The 20,925-nt window shown below is 45.0% G+C and overlaps 1 protein-coding gene across 4 annotated transcripts in view; it reads left to right on the top strand.

Annotated features, from left to right (window-relative positions):
• The window catches only part of GJC2 (gap junction protein gamma 2), a 39,914-nt gene extending 20,116 nt beyond the window's left edge, over positions 1-19,798 (top strand). The window contains exons 1-2 of one of the 4 annotated variants that reach the window (XM_069095852.1): positions 4,219-4,360; positions 12,572-19,798. In XM_069095852.1, coding sequence (XP_068951953.1) covers positions 12,592-14,031 — 1,440 coding nt within the window. In that variant the 5' untranslated portion in view covers positions 4,219-4,360; positions 12,572-12,591 and the 3' untranslated portion in view covers positions 14,032-19,798. The other 3 variants (XM_069095853.1, XM_069095855.1, XM_069095854.1) reach the window with 3 other exon arrangements.
• Positions 19,799-20,925: the final 1,127 nt, after the last annotated feature.

Here is a 20,925-nt window from a genome sequence, read left to right as displayed (position 1 = left end):
CTGCCCTTATTGTCATCTCCTTGTTACTGGGACAGGAATGAGAAGGAGGGTGAGCAGGGAGGAGGGTGTCCATGAGAGATCTGGCTCTCACCCAATGCTAAGTGAGAACAGGAGATGGGGTAGGCAGGGGGAGGGGGAAGAGGGAGGGAGAGGCTAGGTCTGGGTCCCTCTCATTCATAAAATCTCTCCCAGCATTGTGTATGTTGGGTGAGGGTGGGGGCCGCCACCCTGGGCCAGGGGATGTTGGGGCAGGTCCCTTTCCGCCCCAGCCCAGCTAGAGGTGTTTACACAGCTTGGTTCTAGGGTCTTTAGGGGTGTGGAATAGAACTGGCTGCCTACAGGGAAGACCCAGGGACATGAATGGACCAAGGGCCAAACAACAGCTGAGAGGGTCGAGGGAAGGGCCATGTTTCCCACCCCATTAAGGCCAGTGGGTTTGATAAACAGGGTTGGCCTGACACTGGTTAGCCCAGGTGCTGAGTATAATTTAAGGAGAACCAGAAGGGCAAATATAGACCGCTACATACAACTACACACACACACACACACACACACACACACATTTGTCAATGGCCTCTCACAATGCCTGAAATTCCACTGTTAGTGCTCCATTCAAGTAAAGAATAATGTTTTTTCCAGGATCCTCTGTAAAAGTGTGCTCCACCTACACCTTCTTATACCTGCACTGTGAATGAGCAAGGGCACAGGGGATATTAAAAGAGGTGGATCCAATTCTGTTTCACAGATAATGATTAAGTAAATGACATTATTGTGATATATTAGGGAGAAAATCAGTTTTGGAATCAGAAGCCTCAGATTTAAGTCCAGACTTTTCCACTTGACTCACCTTGGGCCAGTTAGGTCACTTCTCTGAGACTTCGTTTCCCCATCTGTAAAATGAGGATGATTACACTTGCTGAGGGAACAGGAGAGGTGCCCGAATTGGTCCTTGTAAAAGGGGAAGGATGTCAACAAACAAAGACTGGGGGTTGGGGAAAGGGGTCAGCAGTAAGACAATGCATTTCCGATATAGGAGAAAGTCATGTGCCACTGCTGAGGCAGGAGAGAGCAGAATGGTTGTCAGGGAATGATGGAGAGTCCAGTTGGGCTGGTATGTGAGTGTCCTATGGGGAAGAGTATGACATGGGGCTAGAGGATGCATGGGAGCCAGCTAAGGGAAGGCCTTGAGTGCCAAGATAAGGAATTTGGACTTCACTTAACAGGCAATAGGTAGCAGCTGCCTGAAAGTTTTTGAGCAGACAAATGTCATGACCCCAGGATTCCATTAAGATGATTTGGACAGCATGAATGTGGTGGATTGGAAAAGCAAAGGGACTGGGGCCTAATGCCATAGTCCAGCTAAGAGCTGAGGAGAGGCAGTCATAGGGAAAGGGAGGAAGAGAAAAGGGAACAGAGGTGGCCATAGGCAGACCACTCACATGAAAACCTGTCCCTTCCCATCCTTCATGCCCAGCTCTGTCCTTTCCTGCCTCCAGATGTCAGCTCGCCTCTGAGAAGCTTGGTCTGATTGACCCCTCCTAGCTTTGGCTGCTTCATTCTCTTCTGTAACATCAGCTGAACTCTTGGGCCTACAACATCATCTGGCCACAACAAGTGATATCTTCATCTTGGTAGCTCTGGGCTTGTCCCGACTCCCCTGCTTAGTCCAGTACTTAGCATAGTTGGTGTTTTATGCAAGCATACCTTGGAGACATTGTGGGTTTGGTTCTAGACCTCCCTAACAAAGCAGATAGAGCAATTAAACGAGGCACACAAAATTTTTGGTTTCTCAGTGCACATAAAAGTTATATTTACACTAGACTGTGCGATGGTATTATATCTAAAAAATTTTTCTTTAATTTTATTGTCAAAAAATACAAACTATCTGAATCTTCAATGAGTTGTAATCTTTTTGTTGGTGGAGGGTCTTTTCTTGAGGTTGATGGCTTCTGACTGATCAGGGTGGTGATTGCTAAAGGTTGGAGTGATTGTGGCAATTTCTTAAAATAAGACAACCATAAAGTTTACCAAAGTGATTGACTCTTCCTTTTATTTTAACACTTAGAAGCCTTTCTAGGGTTATTAATTGGCTTAATTTCAATATTGTTTTGTCTCAGGGAATAGAGAGGCCCCAGGAGAGTGAGAGAGACAGTTAGTAGTCAGAACACACACACATTTATTGATTAAGTTCAACATTTATATGGCCATGGTTTGTGACGCCCCAAAACAATTACGAAGATCACTGATCACAGGTCACTGTAAGAGGCATCATAATAATAATGATAAAGTTTGAAATGTTGTGAAAATTACCGAAACATGACACAGAGACATGATGTGAGTACATACTATTGGAAAAATAATGCAGACAGACTTGCTTGATACAGGCTTGCCACAAACCTTCAATTTGTAAAAACAAACAAACCACAGTATCTGTGAAATTGTGATAAAGCCCAGTAAAATGAGGTAAGCCTATTAAGTACTCCTTGACTTGACTCAATCTGTGGGTTACCCAAGAATAGGAACAATCTCTCTCTTCCACTACCTGTACCTTGAAAGAGGGGGTAGCAAGGAGGGTATAGGCAAGAAGACTTGGCTCAGGAGGATGAGTAACTGCCTGGTGTTACTGATCTCGAAAAGCAATTTAATGTAAGGGGATAGGTTCTTGAAGGCAGAAGGCCAGTGTTTTAGTCTCAATTACTATGGGCTGTGTGATCTCTAATTAATCACTTCTATATGAGCCTTAGTTTCTACATCTCTAAAATGGGAATACTTCTTGTTCCGCTTCACTCACAAGTTGTTAAAAGAAAGCACCTTGTAAATCTTCAAATACAATAGAAATGAAAATTATTGGCTTTCTCCTCCCTTCCTCAGCCCTTGATAGTAATGGAGGGTCCTGGGTTGGGGAAGGGAAGCAAGCACTGCCCTTTGGACCTTTTGCTTACATTTTGGGAGACTAAATCAGAGCCTGGGCCACATGGTCTGTCCTTCTGTGGCTAGCTCTGGTATACTTGGAAAATGAGGTGAACCAAGAATTTAGAGTTGGGAAAGCTGAGATAAATGGAAGAAGGAAGGGATAATGGCCCAGAAGACTCTTGCTGAAATAACACTGTTGAAAAAAGACAGGTTCCATGTTTGATTCTGGGTCTTCTTAGGGAAATCACTTTTCTAGCTTTTATCTTTGCTTCCTCCTCCATACAGGGAGAACTTTGAATCTTTGTTTGGGGTTCATCTAATCTCTAACATTCCATGTTCTAAGGGCCCTCCCAGTTCTGACATCCTATATTCTGCATTCTGAGATACTGGAGGAATTTTGGTGCTGTGCAGAGTGGTGAAATAGAAGTCATGGGATCTGATTTTGAATCCTGGCTCTGTGACCTTGAGCAAGTCACTTAACCTCAGGGACTCAGTTTCCTTACCTGTAAAATGAAGGGGTCAGACCAGGTAACCCCTTACAGCTCTAAATCTGAGGCTGTGTTCTCTCCTAGTTCTAAGAATCTGATTGTCTTGGAGTAGGGGACTGGTCTTCGGGAGAGCCACTGAATGGTCTCTTTTAGAGCCTTTGATCAAGTAGCCTCTGGACTTTGGAGCCAGAGGAAGTTGGTATTTAAATGTAGCTGGACAGATGAAGGTTAGAACAGAGGAACAACTTTCTAGTTAGAAGGCTGTGGATTAGCAGAATTGATAAACTCTCTAGAAAGAGCTCGGTGATCCTCCTGAAATCTTGGAGAAATGTGTGGAGGAGTATGGGTGCAGGTGGGGACTCATGCCCTGAGGAAGACAGTGGGAGAAATGACATTTCTGGATGCATTTGGCATCCATTAGGATTTGATGGGGCTTCAAGGAAATCATATGTTGTCTCTCTCTGGATCTCTGGGGATTGTTTCTGATGTGTCTTGAGTGAATACCAAGAGATATCATAGTATAGCAAGTGGGAAAAAAGTTTGATTTGGAATCAGAAAACCTGCATTCAAATCCTGACTCTACTATTTATTATCTATTTTTCTTAAGACCATTCTCTTAGACTCAGTTTCTCCATTCAGAAAATGAGTTTCCAAGTAGATGTTCTCTGAGGTCCTTTCCTCCTCCCCGGGATTCAGGAGGAGTGATGTCAGGGTACCATTTCCCCAGGAACTACTCTTAGTCCTCCCTCTTTCCCAGGACCTCAGGCAGGGGAGCAGAGGAGGGAGGGGCAGGAATGTGATCGTATAAATAGGATTAGGAAATGTGTCCATCCCTCACCCCTTCCAGCCAGCCATCAGAGGCAGGACAAGCTCAGAGTCTCAGCACCATCTCTCCAGCCAGCCCTGGACTCCTCTCTTCTCTCTTCTCTCCTGTCCTTGACTTAGCCATCCTGGAGCAGGTATCTGGAAGGGGAGGGGATGGAGGGGGCTTTCAGAACCCTCTGGAAGGGCTGAGCCTTTGGGGTTGTATTTGTGTATAACTGTTCCTCTGGGGACCCTCTATGTTTGCAACACATGTGGGAAACATTGTGTGTACTTGTGCTTGTCTCCACGTGTGACCGACAGAGTGTAGAAAGCACAGTGTACTTGGGAGTCATGTATGTATGTTTGCATGCAGCACATTTGTGCTTGAGATTGTGTGTGTGTGCCTAGGTGCTTTGGTATGTGACTCTGTGTGTGTGTGTGTGTGTGTGTGTGTGTGTTTGTGTGCACGCGCGCGCGCGTGGTCCTCGGCATTCCCCTGACTAGGGTCTGGGTGGGGACAGCTCCAGTCCTAATTCCCTTTATACCTCATCCCCACCTCCATCCCATCTCTGGGCTCCTTGTCCTCTCTCAGGAAGGGGATCCCTGTCTCTGTCCTCAGGGAGGCCCCAATCTGGGAGGGGGCTGAAGATACATTTCCTTCCCTTAGGGAAGTCTCTGTTCTGAAGAGGAAGATACAATCTCTGCCCTCTAGGAGCTTCTGATTGGACAAGGGAGCCACATCCCCTAGACCCTCATCCTTAAGAGAGGAATGTTCCTTATTGCCTCCCTCACCTCCCCTGAATTCTACATTTTCCTACTCCCAGATGTCTCCATCTTTCAATCACTTGGATCTTTACACAGCACAAGAAATTGAGAAAATATTTTTTTTTTAATTCAAAATCATTAGTCCCAGCAGAGAGGAACAGCTCAGGAGATCTGGATATAACCAAGAATCAGAACTGTTTAAAAGTTCATCTTCCCCCCACCACAATACACTCAAACACACACACACACACACACACACCACCCCATAATGTGGGACTGTCTGCTGTGACCCTGACCTGGGGTCCTCAACAAACTAGCAAAACCTGCATCTCTTTCCTTCCTTCAGTTATTTTCCCTTGTGACATTTATCATGACACAGATGTGTGGTACATACAGAGAGACATATACAGACCTTACTTCAGACACCATTTCTTCCTCTCTCATCCCACATGATCCTCTGAGTGGCCTGGGTTCAGTCAGTGCCCCCTGACTTTAGAGGAATCACTTTTCCTTCCCAGGCCTCAGTTTCCTCATCTGTCAAATATAGATAATAGCCTTGTGCCACCTGCCTCGCAAGGGTCCTGTGAGGAAAACCTTTGGTAAACCTCAAAGCCCCTGAGAAAGGAGAGTTGCTGCTACTTAGGAAACTTGCAGTCAGAGAATTCAAGTGTTTTGGTTTGTCTAGGGCAGGGAGCTGTTTGTTGTTGTCATTGCTGTTTGTCCTTCAGAGGACCATGACATCAGGAAGATGATGCCATGACTTGCAAGTGAATTGGATTTAAAGTGAGGCAGGGCTGTGCAAGGTCACCAGCCTCACTTTCTCCTCTGGAGCTACCTGGGTCCAGTGGCCAGATATAGATCAGGACTGGAGATGATCCCTCCGTAGGCACCTTCGTGTAGTAGGAGACGACTTGGGAAACCTGAGGTCAAGTACCTGGCTTTGCTACTGACAAGCTTGACCTTGGGCACGACACCTTTCCTCCACTGAGCCTCAGTTTCCTCCTTTGTAAAAATGAAGTGACTGGATTAGATTATTTCTAAGAGACCTCCAAGTTCTAAGTCTGTCATTCCATAGCTCTATAAATTATTCTATAACTACATAAATAAAGAGAAGATAAAGCTGGAAAGGTACGTTGGCACCAGATCATGGAGGACCTTGACTTCTAGACTGAGAAGTGTTGGCACAGCATAGTACTGGTCCTAATGGCAGCTAGTCTTGTGTTCAAATCCCATACCAAATACTTACCTTGAGCAAGTCACTTAACTTTTCTGAGTCTCAGTTTCCTTATCTCCAGAACGGTGAGAAGAGCACCTTTTGTATCTACTTCCCATGACTGTTATGAGATTCATAGGAAATAATATTTTTAAAGTGCTTTGCAAACCTCAAAGTGCCATATAAATATCAACTATTCAGTAAGGGGGAGCCATTGAAGCCTCTTGAGCAGAGGAGTAACATGATCAGAGATTTGCTTTAGGAAAATTAATATGGTAGGATGTGTAGGAAGGATTGAAGTAAGGAAAAATACTGGAGGTAGAAAAACTTGATAAGGAGCTATAGTAGTAGTTGAAGAAAAAAGTATCACCAAGGCCTGAGCAAGAAGTGAAGAGAAGAGCTGGAAAGGGAAGAATGGTTCCAGAGAAGTTACAAAGATGATTAGGGAGTGAAGGAGAGAAAGCAGAGGAGTTGAGATTTTGAACCTGAATCACTGGGATCAGTAGAAATAATCAAAGCTAACATTTATATAGCACTTTAAAGTTTGCAAAGAATTTTATGTAGATTATCTCACTTGATCACCTATGAAGTAGGTGTCTTTATTATCTCCATTTACAGAAGAAGGAAATGAGGCTAAGTGAACTGCCCAAGGTCACACAGTCAGTGCCTGAGGCTAGATTTGAACTCAGGTCCTTTTGAATCCAAGTCCAGTATTCTGTCCCCTTCCCCTGTGCTACACAGCTGTAATGTTAATGGTATATAAGATCTTCCCTGACCATTAGTAGGACTCACGTGGAGCCCATTAAGGGAAGCTTGCTTAGGGGAGGCTTGCTTATAGGAAGCCTTTCACAACTTTTGCTAATTTCTAATTAGGCTCTGAGTCGGGAGGATTGTTATGTCCTCTGGCTCTGAGAAGTGTATATGTAATCTGAGTTGGTATTTTGCTTTGGGGGCTCGCTTATGAGAAGGATCTTGTGATTCTCTGGTTGAGATTCTGAGTGGCCTATGTTCAGAGCTCCCCGACTGCTCAGATGTAAAGGTTCTCTCGATTCAGGGATGTATATAGAGTGTACAGCAATATTGCTTTGATTCAGGCAGAGTCCTGTCTGTTGGTCTTTATTTCTCTGCTTGTATTTTCTTTGTATTTTCTCTGAAGTTCAAGTTGCTGACTTTTCCCCTGAACTAGTGAATGTAATTTTAAAAGATTGTTGACTCCTTAAACAGTTATCTTTTCTAGATCTCAGAATCTGTGCTGGCAGCCATCCTGGATATGTCAGTGTGGTTGCTGCTCTACCAGCTGCCCTATTTTGGGAAGAGGATAAGCTCAGTTTTAGACAATATTGAATCTGAGATGTCCCCTAAGTGGGGGTGTCCTGTAGGCATCTACAGATACATATAGAACTAGACTATAGGAAGAGAGGTGGGATCTTTACCAAGGTAGTGAATCAATGTGGTATTGATCAATGTTATTGATTGAGTATAGTATTGATTGAGAATGCTGGGCTGAGAGTCAAAGAACCTAGGTTTAAATTCAATCTTTGATGCTTGCTGCCTGTGTGACCTTGGGTAAATCACATAACTTTCTGAACCTTGATCTCATCAACTGTAAAAATGACTTCTAAGTTTCCTTACATATCAAAATTCCATGATCCTACATACTTTCCAGAACTCTAACAATTTACACCCAGGGCCAAGGAGAGAGCAAGATAAGATGGGTGATGAGAGAGAGAGAACTCACCTGAGGAATGATTGCTCAGGATGGGCATTCTAAGAGGCAGAGGTGAGGAGGGAGGGCATTCCAGAAATGGAGGGCATCTGTACAAAGGCATAGACACCAGAGATGAGATGTTGTATGTGAGGAACAGCAAGAAGGCCATAGGGTAAAGGGGGGCAATGTATGAACCTAGAAAGACAGTATGGAAGGTGGTAAAGAGCTGTGAATGCCAGAGTTGTTTGCATTTGTTTCTAGAAAGAATCAAGGAGCCACTGGAGTTTATTGAGCCAGGGATTAATAGACATGCTCAGATATGTGCTTTATGAATATATTTTTTTAAATTTTTTAATAGTATTTTTTTCCAATTACATGCAAAGATTATTTTTAGCACTCATTTTTAAATAAAATTTTGGGTTCCAAATTTTCTCACTCTTTCCCTTTCCTCTCCTCTCCCTAAGACAGTAAGCAATTTGATATAGGTTATACATGTGCAATCATATAAAACATTTCCATATTAGTCACGTTGTGAAAGAATAAACAGTTTGCAAAAGGAAAAAAAATAAAGTGAAAACAATATGCTTCCATCCACATTCAGACTCCATTGATTCTTTCTCTGGATGTGGATAGCATTTTTCATCATGAGTCTTTTGGTATTGTCTTGGATCATCATATCACTCAGAAGAGCTAAGGAATATCATTTTGGCAGTTGTGGGATGAATGGATTAGAGAGGAGAGGTTTAAGACAGAACAACAAATTAAGAGGCTATTGCAATAGTCAAGAGGTGAAGAAGGCATATAAAGTGTGAGTGAAGAAAAAGGGACAACTGGAAGAATCATTATGAAGACAGAACCAACAAAGCTTGGCTACTAATGTGATCTGTGGATACTAGAAGGCTTGTGGTGCCCTTGTAGAAACCAGGAAATTGGGAAGAGGGGTGGGGTTTTGCTTTCCTGTTGCATATCCAGTGATATTAGATAGGCCAACAGTGAAATGGGATTGGAACTCAGGAGAGTGAAAAGGGCTAGATATAGAGAGATCTGGGAGTTATCTTCGTAGAGATGATCTTTAAACCCAGGGGAACTGAGGGGTCACCAGATGAGAGGGTGTAAAGAAAGAAGAGGGACCAGGACAAAGTCTTGGGGCATATTTATAGTTAGGAAGCAAGATATGGATAATGATCCAGCAAAAAAAGACTGAAAGGGAGCATTCACATAGGAAGGAGGAGAACCCAGAGAAGCCAGGGTCTTACTGGGAAGGAATACTCCAGTTTGCTGGAAAGTGTCTGGGTGGGGTGGGGATTTCCTGGATCTGCTTTTCCCCCAGTTCCACTCTTCTAGAGCTATCTGCCTTGGAGGTGATGGGATCTCTCCCAGGATTCAGAAGAATAAAATTTTAGAGGAACTTCAAAGACCATCAAGTCCAGCTCTCTCATTTTACCGATGGGGCAACTGAGACCCAGAGAGATGTGCCCGAGGTACTGCAATAAGTTTGTGACAAAGCTCATATTAGAACTCAGGTCCTATTGAGCCCACCAGCTCTTTACTCTGTAAATGCATCTCTGAGGACTCCGCACACCCATCAGAGTGACCAGTCCAGGACCTAGCAGAATCTCGTACAGCCTTGGCTAGCTGTGCCTGGGTCTGGGCAGGGCTGGGCTGGCTGGGCGGGGCTGAGCTAAGAGGCTGAGCCCAGCCCGAGCGGGGCTTGGCAATGGGATCCAGGAGGACCATGGCTCTGTGAGTAGCACTCCCTCCCTCTCCTGCCCTCTAGGGGACTGCCCCCCTGTTGTGGGATGCTCACAACCCCTATTCCCCTTCTGCAAGTGAGCATGAGGGGCGTGTGTGTGTGTGTGTGTGTGTGTGTGTGTGTGATTGGTTAACTGGGTTCGTCTGTGTCTCTGAGTTAGATTTAAGCTTGGGTTTTGTCTGTCACTTGGCATCATTGTCTGAGTTTCTCTGAACATGTATATTCTTTTGGGGATTAGCCTGTATTTGTGAATTTCTGACGAAGAAGGGAAAGAAGTCGGCTAGAGGGACGAAGGAGAGAAGGGCAGCCCTGCAGCTCCCCCTAACTCACACATACACACACACACATGTACACACACGCACGCACGCACATTGAGTGCAATGGTCTCCTAGGATCCTTGCCTCTTGTCTAGTAACCTTTTTCTCTAATGGGTCAGCTAGGGATCAGAGCCAGGGATGAGGTAGGAAACTTTCCAAGGAGATTGAGTGGGTGTGCTGCAGTAGACACCTTTCGTGGGGCTGGACCTTCTTCAAGATTGGGGGAAGGGCAGGAGGGCGAAAGGGGCACAGGATTTAGATTAGAAGGGGTTTCCTTAGAGATCATCTATTCTAGCCCAACTCTGTTTATTTTTAAACATGTTTTTAATGATTTTTGAAAACCATACTGTCTTTTCCCAGTGACTCCCTTATTCCCTCCCCCTCCCTTGTAAGGAGTCAGGACCGTTAAACAACAATTCAGCACATAAGCCATGGCTGAAAATAATGACCTTATTCCTCAGATATACACTGCCTTTTTCCTGAGAGATGGGAAGTGGGCTTCACCATGGGATCATAGACTTAATTTGGAAGGAACCTTAGAGGCCCTCTGGTCCAACCCCTGAAATTACAGACAAGGAAACTGAGTCTGAGAGAAGTTAAATGACTTGCTGAGAGTAACACAGCTTTAAAACAAGCTTTAAACTCATGTCTTCTTGGCTCCAAGTTCAGTACTTTGTCCAATGCACCCCCTAGCTGTTTCAGTCCTCTGAAGTCATGACTAGTCACTGCATTGATCAGCATCCTGAAGCCTTTCAGAATTGTTTTCCTTTACATTAGTATGGTCATTGCAAAAATTGTCCTCTTGGTTCTACTTGCTTCTCTCTGCATCAGTTCAAATAATTCTTCCCATTTGTCATTTCTTATGACACAATAATACTTCATTGCATTCATATAACACGACTGGTTTAGCCATTCCACAGTCAATGTGCACGAAGGTTCTCAGTGGATGGAGCACCAGGTCTGGAGTTCAGAAGACTTGAGTCCAAATACAGCTTTAGACACTTGCTAGCTGTGTGACCCTAGGCAAGTTCAATTAACCCCTGTCTGCCTCAGTTTCCTCAACTGGGGATAATGTTTTATATGGCATCCTCCTTTCCCTTTGTCTTCATCCTTTGAGTTTGTGCCTAGTAGTAATATCCCTTGGTTAAAGAGCATATGCATTTAAGAACTTTTAATGTATGATCATATATAACATAATTTTAATATTTTATATTATCTATAACAATTATACAAACACAATTTAATGCATAATTAATATTTAACAACTTATCTTCATTTCGATCTTTTGTCATTTTTGCCAATCTGATCCAACTCCATTTTAGTGAGGAAGAAACTGAGAGCCAGTTAGAGGTAGTGCCTTGGCCACTGTTCACAGAATGACAGAGCCAGGATTGGAACCCAGATTCTCTAATTTCAAACCTATTGTTCTTTTTACTCCACCAGGCTGTCATGCCTGGGTCTGTTCTCCCTCATGTCTCTCCTCTCCCTTCTCTCAGAGACAGAAAGAAAGAGAATCCTGTTGTGACTGAGAGGCAAATGAGGCCGAGGACAAAAGCCATCTAAGTTCTTTCAGCAGAGGGGTCTATTGGAAGACTCATGAAGCCTTACCCTCAGCCTCCCAAATGGATATTTCTTGTCCCCAATAACCCTTATTCCCTACCTAGGCCCTCAAGAAAACTGGAAGATCTACAATCCCCTCCTCGGTCCCTGTTCCCAGCATTCCCAAATCGAGAAGCTTGCTGGCATTTGGATAAGCATCCCAGGAGACACTTATGACTCCCTAGGAGGTTCAGAGGGGATGTAGAGAGATCCTTGATGCACTAGGGCCTCCCAAGTTTGGAAGGGGAGGAAAAATAAAGCAAGGATGTAGGAAGGGAGTTTGGAGACACCTAGAGAATGGGGTGAAATTGGAGTCTGGGGAGGGGGTCACTGTGGAAAAGGGATGGACAAGGGATGAGGTGGAAGTCAGAGGTTGGAGTTTAGGAAGGATGGAATGAAAAGGGTGGTTAGAATCACTGCCCTCCTTTCATAGATTGAGAGACAGAGGACTCTAGCACATTGATGTGCTGTGATGGAGGAAGGAGTAGACCTGGCAGACTGAACTGAAAAAAAAAATGTGACAGAAGGGATCTCAAAACAAATCAGGGAGTGCCAGAGGTAGGAGGGCCTTATCAGTAGAAGTATTCAGGCAGAGGCTGGAATGCTATTTATAAGGCATGCTATAATAAATCACATTTCTAGAGCACTTTAAGGTTTATAAAGCATTTCACTCATAATGACCTTGGGAAGTAGATTGTGTAGGTATTATTATCCCCGTTTTACAGGGGGGTAACTGAGACTCATTGGGGGAGGAGAGACGAAGAGTGGAATGGTTTGCCTAGAGTTCAGTGACACAGCTCGAAAGCCAGGACTCTGTCCAAGTCAATTCAACCTAACAAACATTTATTAAGCGTCTGCTCTGTGTCAGGCACCGCGGACAGGCATTCTGCATCGTGTAGGAGTGTGCACGACACGATTTCCCAGGCTCCGTCCAGCTCTGGGGTTCTGCGCACCGCACGTTTTCTGATTCTTGGCTCTCATGCCTTCCCTCTGCCGTCTCCCACCCCACAGGTCCTGACTGATCAGCCCTTATGACCAACATGAGCTGGAGCTTCCTGACGAGGCTGCTGGAGGAGATCCACAACCACTCGACCTTCGTGGGCAAGGTCTGGCTGACGGTGCTGATAGTCTTCCGAATAGTGCTGACCGCGGTGGGCGGGGAATCCATCTACTCAGACGAGCAGAGCAAATTCACCTGCAACACGCGCCAGCCCGGCTGTGACAACGTCTGCTACGACGCCTTCGCCCCGCTCTCCCATGTTCGGTTCTGGGTCTTCCAGATCGTCGTCATCTCCACGCCCTCCGTCATGTACCTTGGCTATGCCATCCATCGGTTGGCCCGGGCATCCGAAGAGGAGAGGCGCCGGGCCAAGCGCTGGCGTCAGGGGGGCCGTGCGGCCCGTAGACGGCCCCCAAGGAGGAGGCCACCTCCGCTGCCCCACCCGGGCTGGGCAGACACCCCGAATGGCGGAGAGGAGGAGCCCATGATCGGCCTGGGGGGTGGCATGGGGGAAGAAGAGGAGGGCGGAGATGGAAGTAGGGAGGATCGTGAGCAGGAGGAAGACGAGAAGGAGGCACTGGCGGGAGAGAAGGGCAAGGGGTCTGCGGAGGCCGCGCCTGCCAACCAGAAGCACGATGGAAGGCGGAGGATCCAGCAGGAGGGTCTAATGAAGATCTACGTCCTGCAGCTCTTGGCTCGGGCCTCCTTCGAGATCTGCTTCCTGGTTGGGCAGTACCTGTTATACGGCTTTGAGGTACAACCATTCTTCCGCTGTAGCCGGGAGCCCTGCCCTCACACGGTTGACTGCTTTGTGTCTCGGCCCACGGAGAAAACTGTCTTCCTCCTGGTGATGTATGTGGTCAGCTGCCTCTGCCTTATCCTTAATCTCTGTGAGATGGCCCACCTAGGTCTAGGCAGTTTGCAGGATGCCGTGAGGAGCCGCAGGGTTGGGGGTCGGGATCAGGGTTCAGACGGCTATCCTTCACCCCCGCCCCTGCCCCGGCAGCTACCCCATGGCTACCCGTACACTCGAAACATCTCCTGTCCCCCGGAGTACAATCTGGTGGTCAGAGCTGAGAGGGCGGCAACCGCGGGGAGGCTCATGCCTGGTGGAATCCTGGCCCATGAGCAGAACATGGCCAATGGGGCCCTGCAGGAGCTCCAGGAGCTTCAGGTCCCTGGCTCAGAGGAGAACCCACCACCAGTGGATCTCACTGATGCCTTCCGGGGAACCCATCGGGCTGGGACCCAGGACCCTGCCAATGGGGTTAGGAGCAATGGATTTCCTCCTTATACAACCCAGGTTGGGTTACCAACCTCAAGGACTGACAGCCCAGCTTCTGCTGGCACGATTGTGGAGCAGAACCATGCCGATGGTGCCCAAGGGAGGCAAGGGGCCAAAGCCAAATCCAACTCAGAGAAAGGCAGCAGTGTTAGTAGCAAGGATGGCAAGACATCTGTGTGGATATGAAGATCTTTGGATGGAGGAAAGGGGACAGCCAAGAGCCAACCTCCAAACAACCCCCAACCTCTCTCCCTCACCCCAAACTGGCCCTAGAGTCTCCTTAAACTTAGTCCCAAGATGGGACTTGGTTTTATAACCCAGAACATCAGTACACAGACTTAGGAGAAAGGAAGAAATGTGGTGCTGTGGAAAGAGAATTGGTCTTGGAGTCAGGAGATTTGAGTTTAAATACTGGTTATCCTACTTACTAGCTGTGTGACCTTGGGCAAAGCATTTCCCTTATCTGAGCCTTAGTTTACTTTTCTGTAAAATGAGGGAGTTGGATTAAGAGCTGTAATCTTCTGTGACTCTGTGATTTAAACCATGTGGGTGGTAATTCAACTTGCTTTCCCTCTCTAGGCTTTTGGAATAAAAGCTGGAATAAAATTATTTTGGAATAAAAGTAAGCTGGGGAATACCAGGAATCGTGGCTCTGAGGCTTACCTCAGAACAATGGAGTTCAAATTCAAGGCTCACTTGACCCATGGTCATCATTATTTTCTTGTAGAAGATGTACCTTTTTTTTTTTTAAGCAATCAGGGTTAAGTAACTTGCTCAAGGTTACACAGCCAGTTATTTTTGTGTGGGGATCTAGAATTTGAGGCCACTCTTACTCACTGCCACCTGGCCGCCCCTTGATGTACCTTTTCTAAAGATAGCAACAGAAGCCCTTTAACAGATAGTATGACCCAGTAAAAAAGACACTTGACCTCCTCTATCCAAGAGAAAGTAGGGCTGACTTCTGAGCTCTCTTCTGGGTCTGATCTCTGATTCTACATGTCACCTGTGCTCTGGGGGAGACAAAGAGGAAGAGATCCTAGGGGTTAGAATCCAGTGGGAATGCCTCTTCTCTAGATCTCAAAGACCATTAATGAGGGAGCCTGAGTTTGGAAATGGAAAAGATGCCTCTGAAGCACAATAACTTGGAAAGCAGGAGATTGGGGTTCACATTCTAGCTCTGCTGCTAGAAGCTGGCTAAAGTCCCTTCGGGCTCAATGTCATGGGATCCTGTGTTTTGAGGGGGATGGAGAAAGAGTCATTTGGCATCCTGGGATTCAGTGATCACACAGTCACCTTCTGATTTTCCATATGGCAAGAGCTGGGGTGGAAGATCAGCCCCGGAGCCAGCAGTATACCCCAGGGTATTATCTCTCTGTCCTTGGTTCTGTCTCTCCCTGGCTGTTAGTTGGCATGTGATCAAGGAAAGCAGACTTATTTTAATCGTTATCTGAGCCAGGCAACAAAAAAGATAAAGAATCCCTTCCTTTCCCCTTTTCTCCTGAAAAGAGCCATAGAACATATCCCAAAGTCAAATATAAATGATTGATTTATGTGGTGGGGATTATCTACTTTAGGACTCTCAGTGCCATTCTTCCATTTGGGCAGCTAATTGATAATTGACCTTAGCTATTCACCATATCACCCTGTGCTTGTACAGTCTTGTAGCCTCTCCCTGGTACCATTAATTGTGCAAAGGTAATTCCTGCCCTGACTAGCATATGTTAGAGATTTGTCTAGGCATGGGAAACCCTGGAGAAGGAATTACAAAGGTCCCCTGTCTGGGAAGAGGTAATTCTTTCCCTATCCTCATCCTGGTTCCTCTCAAAGCATTAAGACACCACAAGTGCCATCACTCTTTGGGGAAAGCAAAATTGACTGTGGTCTGCCAACTCCCACCCCTAATGTGGTCTGGGGGATAAGAGTTGGTGAGTATGGTGAGGACCTGCCTGACACCATCCTTGTTCTCTCTCCTGCTTCCTCTGGGATCCCAGCAGGAGTCAGGGTCCAGGCTGGGGGACAAAGGGAGGGAAACATTATGTCGAAGAGAAGAAAATTAAAATGGTGATGAGAGGATGGCTTCTGGAGACCCTTGGGGACTGAGAACTTTCAGCAGTAACTCCAACAGGTCTCTTTTTTTGGAGCCCATGTGGCTGTGTGACATAAAGCCAAAGCATGCTCAGAATAGTCTCTCCCCAGGGCTGTCCCTACAAATAGATAGAGGAAAGGGGATTGCCTGCACGGTATAATTTGGAGAGCACTCCTTCTGACTACCTGTCACAGTGCCTGAAATTCCACCCTTATCACTTAATTCCTTTGGGGTTTAAAGGCTCCCTAGTTTTCCAGAAACCACTGTTGAAATCCAAATACCTCTGGAAAGCAAGACATTTTATACCATGTAACTTGCATATTTGTTACCAGCTAATGCCCGAGTGGGGATTAGCTGACAGATAGTTAAGAACAAGGCTTTATGTTAGTATGGGGGTAAGATACGGAATGGAGTTTCCAAAGGATGGAGGAAGGTGATGAAAGGGGGACTGGCCTGGGCTCCCCTGAACCTGGGCTCTAGTTATGGCAAGCTGTTCCATTGACTGGTTGTATGATAATGGGCCAATCATTTCCTTCTTTGGATTTAAGTTTTCTCTTCTATAAGATGGGAAAGTTCATCTGGATGATTATTAGGGTTTCTTTCAACTCTGACATTCCACACTCGCTATTCAAGGTCCTTTTTCAGCTTGAATATTCTATGAATCTTGGAACTAGGATGCATGTATTCCTTCCCCAGTGGGAGAGAGAATGGATAGTATTGGGGAGAGAAAGATTGAGAATAGGAGTGGGAGGAGGATCCAGAAAAGGGTTGGCATCATTTCAGGGGGGCTCTGGTACAGATGCCCAAAGGGTGATTCTAGGGATGCCTGAATTCTTCCTCCTCCCTGGGAGAAAGGGCTGAGATTGCCACCAGTCCCACACTTCCTCATGCCTAGCTAGTTATACCATCCAAGGGAGGAAGGAAGGGACCAGTCAACAGCAATACATTCAAGAATCCTGGCCTAGAAGAGACATGTTTGATAGGTGGTAGGGGGCAACTCTTAATGATTATCAAAATTAACCCAGTATTCTGCCTCCCTAGGGCTATCCTAGGATACCATTCTCTGAGCACAGCATCTCCTCTCTCCTCATATACCCAGAAAAGTGACCTTCCAGTCCTAGGTCCTTCTAGTGACCAGGGCAAGTTCACATCTCTGAGAGACACAAAGCCAGGCCTGTGGGCACTGGGAAAGTCTAATGAGGTGGGCTCTAGGGATACATAGAATCCTTGTGTGGGGGCCTAACCCTTTCCATCACCCTTAGGCACAAGATGTCCTAGAATACCCCCAACCTGACCCAACTATACTTTGCCCAATGCTGCAGAATTCCTGCTTCAAGGACAAACTATCTGGTCTATAGGTGGGAGGAGGTGGAAGAGAGGCCGAGATGGAAGAAGGGGGGAAGCTACTTTGGATTTACTGGGACCAACCTCCTCTGACCTTGCCCTATTCCCTAGCCTAGCCCCTGCTGACTCGTGCTGAGATTAGCCTGAGACAAGACAAGCCGCTGGAGAAAGGGAAGTCTGTTGCCAGTCTATTTGTTTGAATTATCCATATGGCAGAATAGGAAAAGCATAGGACCAGAAGTAAGACTACTCCACTCTACTTTTCTCTCATCCTAGGAGTACCTCAAGCATCCCCATGCTAGGCAACACCCAGCCTGGACGAGGGCTCCAGACCCTGCCCTCTCTCTTGACTTCATCACAAGTAGTTAGCAGGGCACAACTGGAAAGAATGCAAGAGCAAATAACACAATGTCAGAGCTGGAGGGGACCTTAGAGATCAGCCATTTTACAAAGGAAGAAACTGAGGCCCAGAAAGGGAAGTGACATGCCCTAGAATCTAGGTCTCCTATTCTAGGTTTCCTGGCACCACAGCCTGATTTCTCAGCTGAAAGTCCAATAACTTTGATGTCCAGGTGATTTCCCCATACTCTCAGACTCTCACAAAACTAGGTTTGGGAGTGGAGGAATGAGGTAGAGTTTTAGAGTAGTTATCCCCTTGTTTAAGGCCCTGGTATGTTCATCGTGGGCACCTTTGACTTGCCTTCCTCTAAGCCCCTTTGATTTTCTATCCCCCTGAAAAATACTTGAAGTCTTCATAAGCATCAGGACCAGCTGATGGGCTGACCACCGAGTTCCGTTTCTACTCCTGAACTAACTCACCTTTGCATCTGGAACTGCCATCATAGGGCTGAGAAGCCTGACTCAGGGTAGGAGAATCAGGGGCAGGGAGCCATGGGGCCCCTCCCTTTGGTCCTTTCTCCCCATGCCATCACCCAGCCAGCCCCACTTCACCATAGGAGATGCAGGTTCCAATACTAATAGAAGGAAATAAATAAATATAATAAAACTTGACTTTTGTTTACAACCTCCTGTGTGTGCCTACCAAGTGTTTTTTTTTTCAGCCATCAGTAAAACTTTGCTTACTTCCCATTTGCCTAGACCTGGATTAGACTTTATATTTAAGACTTGACAAGAAAAGTCCTTTGATGTTCACAGTCTAGTTGAAGAATCAACATATCCATGAAACACATAACAATACAAGATGGAGCATAGCCAATAATACTAAATTCTGTGGTTTACTCACTCATTTACTCATGCATTCTCTCCTTCATTCACTCCTTCGTTATCTTTCAATCATATGTTCATTCTCATTCATTCATCATTATTGAGTCTCATGTTCAGAGTTCAATGTCTTTGTAGTGGAAAAGATATAAAGATATCTAATCCTCATTAAGGAACACATGGTCTCTTGCCCTCATGGAGCTCATTAACTAAGGGAATATGACAAAAATAGCCTATATGAAAAAGATGTAAAAAAATTATAAAAAATTTTATTAAGAATATTGAAAATGAAGCGCCGGCCCTGGAGTCAGGAGGACCTGAGTTCAAATCCAGTCTCAGACACTTAACACAAAAACTAGCTGTGTGACCTTGGGCAAGTCACTTAATCCCAACTACCCTCCAAAAAGCGAAAAAAAAAAAAAGAATATTGAAAAACTGGAAATAATCAACATATCAATTGAATGGGAAATGGCTTGATCAATTTTGGCATAACAAAGCAATAGAATATTTTTATAACACAAAAAAACAAGATCAGCTCTATGGCCTTTAAGATCCCTTCTAACTCTGAAATTCCATGACGCTGAAACATAAACCATGAGAAAACATAAATAAAATGATGTATGGGAAAGAAAGTGGAATTTGAAGAGCATATATTTTGAACATAACCATATTAAAAATAACAACAACAAAGCTTTCTAAATCCCTTTGCGGTGGTCAGGGTATTGATTGGGAAGTGATAGTGGAGGATCATCTCCCCTAAAACCTCCTTATTGATTTTATTCCCCTGGAATAAAAAGTTACCTTGGAAACTGATTCTCCAGTCACTCAATGAACAATGTTCTAGATTAATTTTCTTTGGTGACTACATGAGATATTAATTGTAAAGATTTCTCCTATTTCAACAAAGATTGGTTAAAGAAACCAATTGGTGGAAGATATTTAGCCTGGATAAGAAAAGACATAACCATTGTCTCCAAATACTTGAAGGGGTGTGATATAAAAGATGCATTATACTTATTCCCCTATGAGATTATAAGCTCCTGGAGGGCAAGTGCTGTTTTTCGCCTCTTTGTTTCCCTAGTACTAGTGCCCAGCACATAGTAGGTTCTTAATAAATGTTTATCTATTGATTTATTGTTCTATTTGGTGCTGGAACCACTGTGCTAGGTGTTATACAGAAACAAGATAATCTGTCCTCTCAAGAAGATAGAACTTTCTCACAGAAAAGAGGTCACAGCCCAATGGGAAAATTTCTCTTAATTGCTATGCATGTTTGTTATAAGGATTTTGCTTTTCCTTTTTTTTCTTTCTCAATGGGTTGGGGTTGATGGGAGGGAGAAAAAAATATGTTTGTTGAAAAAATAAAGAGCAAGTAGACAAATAAAAAGAAATCAAGAAAGGATCCAAAACAAGTAAATTCTTTTGGTTATCGGACTTTTCATCAAACTGTCTACTTCTGGTGCCTTCTTGTGGTATGTATGTAACCACTGATTTTTAAAGGCTGTACTAATTAAGTGCACGCTCTGACTGGTCCCTTCGAACTGGGATCTTCTAACACAATCCTGATGGTAGATTGGTGGGTAGGGGTAGGGCTATGGTCTGTGGTCCTGGGATCAGCATGGCTAAGTCCAGAAAGGTTTGGCCAGCTGGAGATTTAAAAAAAAAAACAAAACACAATTTTTAAACATAAGATGTATCAAAATGTAGATCATTCAAACTGTATGTGTTTTATTTGGGATTTCAGTCCTTATTGTTCATTATATGCACATTTCTGTTTGTTCAGAATATTATTAAGTTTCCAATTTTAAAAATACTTAAAAAAAAGAAAAGAAACATTCCAGGCAGAAATGGACTTCCCATCTTCCCCCAACCCCCATTCCTCATCCTCTAGTTCTGGTCAGTTATGTCCTCCATTAGAACAATGGGTCATTAAGGTGCCAGAGTCCAATGGAGGTCAGGAAAGCTTATCCTCTCTAGGGGACCACTGATATAGCCTGGCAGACCTGACCTGGCTCCCTTCTTCCTCCCTCTCTGGACAAAGGACAGAGGAAGAAAAGATCAAAACAGGAGAACAATCATTTCCTTCTAAAGCTTCACACCCTTCCATGGCCATGGACTGAATTCTAACCCTGGTCATAAACTGATCCCTAAGCCTTGCTTCCTAGGGTATCTGAGGAGGATCATACCAGCATCTTCAAGAGTGAGTGTGCATGGGAATGTAGGACAGGGATCTCCACACCTCTGCTCTTTCACCAGTCAGGACCAGGGCTTACTTGTCCAAGCCCAGACTCCTACTCCTATGTTGTAGTAACACCTATCAATCCAGGTCAACTCGTATCTAGAGATTCTGAGAGGTGGGAGAAAAAGAATTTAAGTCATATCCTGACCCTGACCATTCCTCAACATGAATCTCCTACCATAACAGGAAT

This window comes from Petaurus breviceps, unplaced genomic scaffold (genome assembly GCF_028583685.1).
Source record: "Petaurus breviceps papuanus isolate PSGF00001 unplaced genomic scaffold, PetGlider_PUasm1.0 227, whole genome shotgun sequence".
NCBI classification, from domain to species: domain Eukaryota; kingdom Metazoa; phylum Chordata; class Mammalia; order Diprotodontia; family Petauridae; genus Petaurus; species Petaurus breviceps.
The sequence above is the reverse complement of the archived record's forward strand: the minus strand, read 5'-3'. Positions and strand labels throughout refer to the sequence as shown.